The sequence below is a fragment of the Cebus imitator genome, unplaced genomic scaffold (assembly GCF_001604975.1).
Source record: "Cebus imitator isolate Cc_AM_T3 unplaced genomic scaffold, Cebus_imitator-1.0 Scaffold69, whole genome shotgun sequence".
NCBI lineage: Eukaryota > Metazoa > Chordata > Mammalia > Primates > Cebidae > Cebus > Cebus imitator.
This window is the reverse complement of record NW_016107384.1, coordinates 6080561-6085842: the sequence shown is the minus strand read 5'-3', so window position 1 is coordinate 6085842 and position 5282 is coordinate 6080561. Positions and strand designations below refer to the sequence as shown.

Genomic DNA, 5282 nt, shown 5'->3' with positions numbered 1-5282 from the left:
AAAAAAAAAAAAAAAAAAAAAAAAAAAAAAGAAAATTTTTATTAAAATATGCAAGAAATTTAACACAATAACATCTAGGGGGAAGTGAAAAGAGTGGATCTAGAAAATTTACAATCTCTCTAATTTACAATCTTCTGTATTCTTTACATTATTTACAATAATATAATACTTTAACCAGTATCATATTAATTTTTTAAAGCTTGGTAACTTTCTTTTTCTTATATTCTCCTCAAATAAAAAAGCCTTACCAATTCATCTTGCTCAGAATGTTTAGATTTCTCTTCTTTTAACTCTTTTTCTAGACAGAGAATTTCATCTTCAAGTTCAGAATTGGACCTGTTCAGCTTTTCACAGGTTGCCTAAAAGAGAAAGCCAATTTAGGCTGGGTGTGGTAGCTCACGCCTGTAATCTTAGCACTTTGGGAGGCCAAGGCGGGTGGATCATCTGAGATCAGGAGTCGGAGACCAGCCTGACCAACATGGAGAAACCCCATCTCTACTAAAAATACAAAAAATTAGCTGGGAGCAGTGGTGCATGCCTGTAATCCCAGCTACTTGGGAGGCTGAGGCAGCAGAATCACTTGAACCCAGGAGGCATAGGTCGCGGTGAGCCGAGATCAGGCCATTGCACTCTAGCCTGGGCAACAAGAGTGAAATTCCATCTCAAAAACAAACAAAAGAGAGAAAGCCAACTTTATAAAATAGATATGAGAATTTTTCATTAGGGCAAATCAGATGCACATAATCAAAAGTATGTACTATAAATTAAAAACTTTCATTTATAAATTTGCTCATTTTTATAATATCAAAATAACAGCAATTCTAGCAGTGGTCAGCAAAAGTGCTATAAAGAGCCAGATAATACTTCAGGCTCGTAAGCCATGCAGTCTTTGTTGCAATTACTCAACTATGCCATTGTAGTGACAAACAAAAATGATACCTAAATGAATGAGCATGGCTTGTGTTCCAATAAAATGTTTTACAAAAACAAGTGGAGAGCCCACTAGGAACAGTTTGCCAAACACTGCTTAAAAGCATTATAAAGAAAAAAAAAAAAGAGAAATAAAGGTAATTCAGGCGGGGCACGGTGGCTCACACCTGTAATCCCAGCACTTTGGGAGGCCAAGGCAGGGGGATCACAAGGTCAGGTGTTCAAGACCAGACTGGCCAACATTGTGAAATTCCGTCTCTACTAAAAAATACAAAAATTAGCTGGGCATGGTGGCTCGTGCCTGTAATCCCAGCTACTTGGGAGGCTGAGGTAGGAGAATTGCTTGAACCGGGACCCAGGAGGCAGAGGTTGCAGTGAGCTGAGATCGTGCCACTGCACTCCAGCCTGGTCTATAGCGCAAGACTCCATCTCAAAAAAAAAAAAAAAAAAAAAAAAAAAAAAAAAAAAAAAAAAAAAAAAAAAAAAAAAAAGCTAATTTAATTAAAGGCATGACATTAATGATAACAACAACAACAACAAAAATCAAGACTGCTTCATGGTAATATTCCTAATTGAATTAAGGCATATTTTCTATGACCTTTTTAATTTTAAATGATTAGTTATTGGATTATTTCAACTGGATTTTAAATACTATAATAAACATACCTCTGATATTTGTGATCCTTCAACAAACTTGTTTAAAAAAAAATAAACCAAAAGATTCAAAGAATTGAATGCAGGCGAAAATAAAAGCAGAAAAGAATACATACTACATTACAATGACTTAAAAATTTGTTTACACCTATTACCCCAAATTTGACTATTTCATTATAGGAATTCCCTGACCTACATCAAAATTACTCTACTGGTTTGATACATTATCTTTTAGTATTTTTTTAAACTGTACCACATTATAGTTAGAATTCAATTATGATTACTATTACTGAAAATAGCATGTTAAAAAATTACTAAAATTGAAGAAAATGTTGAATGCAGCTAAAAATGGAGCTAATTTTACTCCTATAATAATTCATTACCTTGAGAATTGGTGTGAATATTTTATCCTCAATATTACCAAGTTTGAGTAAATGTCTTTGCTCCCTATTTTCTCCCGTTAGCATGCCAAATGCCTTCTAAAATTCTTTTTATCAAAATAATAAATTACTACTGGGAGGGTCAAGACAGAGGGTCAACAAATAAAATATAATTTTATTATATTTTATTAACAACTGGTATCCTTTGTCACTGCTATCCTTTGTCACTACTCTGCTTTTCACAACACTTCCATATCTCAACAGTAGTAAGGCACTCCCATGACTTACCCTAATCTTAGTTTAGCTAAATTACAAGTTACCAAGTTTTCCTTCCTTAAAATTAAGTAAATCATACTTGGCTGAGGAAAGCCTACTTCAAGCATTATCTTCCCAAACTCTTCATTCAGTGACATCATGTTGGTAGCCTGAAACTGGCCATGGTGGAAGTATACTACAGAACTCAGCAAATGCTACAAATAAGGCTACTTTAAAAAAAAACAGTTGTTAAACATTTATCAACATACCATTACTTACAATGTAAATTTCTGGCCTAATTCTAGTTAGTTCTTAATATCCTCAGGATGAAAGTAAAGGCAAGTACAGTCATAATTTACATAATTTGTTGTTGCCAACTATTCCTAAGTTTGTAAAAATAAATCCTATTTCTCCTTTCTAGAGCAAACTGAGTCAAAAAAGGAATAATCACCTTAATACTTTTCCCAGGAATGATAGAATGAAGAGTTTCTACATAGCTTCTAATTCCTTGAATATAAACATGCCTCACTCAAAACAAGTTAGCAAGAAAAGCTCAATTTTTTATAATATTTTATGCTACCTACTAATGTTCCATTTCCTAGATTAACTTTCTTCTTTAAGTTTTAACATCCAGAGATGCTCTTTCACATTTCTTTCAAATACTTAGTTTTCAGAAAATATATTTTTAAAGTTTTTGTTACTTAGTATCTTTTCCCCAAATTTTAAAATTATACCATTTGGTTTTTTACCTCCAAACTTTGTGCTTCTGTTGCCTCCTTCTCAAAGCTGGCATCCTTTAAAGATGACTCTACTTCATAGCCTTCATACTGAAACAAAACACCACCACAAGTAAAAACTCTACCAATTTTATTCTAAATCTTATCTGGATAGATGCCTAAGAAGCAGACAGAATCCATTTCCACAAGTACATTAAATTTACTTGGATTTACTTAGCTTTAAGTTTTTTAAATCTGACCACTGTAACAACCAATGCCGGAGCAGCTAACACATCACAAACCACTAGCTCAGGCAACAGATGCTAGAACTTCACCCCTAAGACTAAAGTCTACTTCTCAAAGAACATGTATTAGCAGATAACTCATATTAGCATCTTTTACTAAAAATAAGGTAAAAACTCTAATGTAAGGTTGTACTAAAGATTATCCAAAGGTTTACTCAAAAAGCATATTCTTATGTAAGCTGTCTAATTATGCCCAACAAGTAAACCTCTTCTTTAAGGCTATTCATTAAAGAGAAATTTATAGTAACTGACCGTCAAAACTTTTCACTTTTAATTCATACCAGACAACAAAACAAGTGTGGCATACAAAAATCTTTAAAACTAGGAAATGACCATCAAAATGAAAGGAACAATACAATATATAATGCTATAAGATTTGGCAAAATGCACTTCAAGGATTCAAAAAAAAAAAAAAGTGAGTAAACTGAAGACTAGATTGTTCTGGATCATGACAAAAATACCAAAAAAAATAGTATCTGTCTGAAAGCCTCAGACAGCTATCAAACCAGTGAGAATCTATGAAAGAAGTGGAAATCCCCAGAAAGACATGTCTAGCATTTGACCTTTCTATTCCCCCTAAAAGAAGAGGCTGATGGGCTGAGAAACTAAGCAGAGCAGGAGACTCAGAAGCTGAGAAAAAAAACTTGTAGTTCAGGACCTGCCAAGTCAGATGAACCAGTGTAGCTCAGGCTTTAGGATGGAACCCTGTGCTTGGCTAAACAATGACCTCTCCAAAGATGTCTATGTGCTACTCCCTAGAATGTCCAGGTGTAATAAAGGATCTTAAGATGGAAAGAGCATCCAAAATTATTTTGGTGGGCCCAATATAATGCCAAGGGTCCTTATAAGAAGGAGGCAAGAGGACCAAACTTAAAAAAGAATGATACGATATTAAGATAGAAGCAGAAATTGGGAGGATGTAGCTATGAGCCAAGGTATGCTGGCAGACTCTAGAATCTGGAAGAGACAAGACACAGATTCTCTGCTAGAACATGCATAAAGAAACAGACTTGCTGCTATCTTAATTTTTGCCCATAAGATTGGTTTTAAGGCTAGGTGTGGTAGCTCATGCCTGTAATCCCAGCACTTTGGGAGGCCAAGGTGAGAGAATCACTTGAGGACAAGAGCCAAGAGTTCAACAGCAGCCTAGGCAACATAGTGAGATCCCATCTCTAAATCAAAATTAAGTTTTTGAAAGATCAGTTCTAGACTCTGACCTTCAAAATTGTAAGAGGATAAATGTGTATTGTTTTACACCATTAAGTTTATAGTAATTTATTACAGTAGCAAAAGAAAATTAATGTCCTTACCAATCTAAACTGACTACCTTGGCTGGGCACAGTGGCTCACGCCTTTAATCCCAGCATTTTGGGAGGCCGAGGTGGGTGGATCACAAGGTCAGGAGTTCAAGACCAGCCTGGCAAACAAGGTGAAACTCCATGTCTCTACTAAAAACACAAAAATCAGTTGGGTGTGGTGGCATGCTATCCGGGAGGCTGAGGCATAAGAATCATTTCAGCCTGGGAGGCGAAGGTGGCAGTGAGCCAAGATCGCGCCACTGCACTCTAGCCTGAGCAACAGAGTAAGCCTATCTCAGCAACAACAACAAAAAACCTACCTACCTTATAACAAAGTCAAAACCAAATACAGACTAATCCTCTGAACTAAGGCCCAGCTTCCAAATATCTCAACCTGTTATTAAAGTAATCTGGACTCCCAACAAAGAAAAGCCTATGACCGGATGACTTCACAGTTAAATTTTACCAAACTTTCAGAGTAGAATTATTACCAATACTTCTTAAACTCTTCCAAGAAAAACAACAGGAGGGAATATTTCCGAACACATTTTGTGAGTCCAGCATCACCTTGATACCTAAGCCAGGCCAAGACACCACAATAAATAAATAAACAAACAAACAAGGCCGGGCTTGGTGGCTCACACCTGTAATCCCAGCACTGTGGGAGGCCAAGGCAGGCATCACGCGGTCAGGAGATCGAGACCATCCTGGCCCACATGGTGAAACCCCGTCTCTACTAAAATA

At 36.0% G+C, this 5282-nt stretch overlaps 1 protein-coding gene across 15 annotated transcripts in view; it reads right to left on the bottom strand.

Moving 5' to 3' along the window:
- The window catches only part of MIA2 (MIA SH3 domain ER export factor 2), a 110056-nt gene that overhangs the window by 57469 nt on the left and 47305 nt on the right, over nucleotides 1-5282 (bottom strand). For all 15 annotated transcript variants that reach the window (XR_001826010.2, XR_005200742.1, XM_017530874.2 and 12 more), the window contains 2 exons: nucleotides 2969-3046; nucleotides 249-359 (listed from right to left, as the gene is read on the bottom strand). Coding sequence is in view for 13 of the 15 variants with exons in the window: in XM_017530874.2 (XP_017386363.1) it covers nucleotides 249-359; nucleotides 2969-3046 (189 nt within the window). In the remaining 2 variants the exon portion in view is untranslated. The remainder of the gene's footprint in view (nucleotides 1-248; nucleotides 360-2968; nucleotides 3047-5282) is intronic.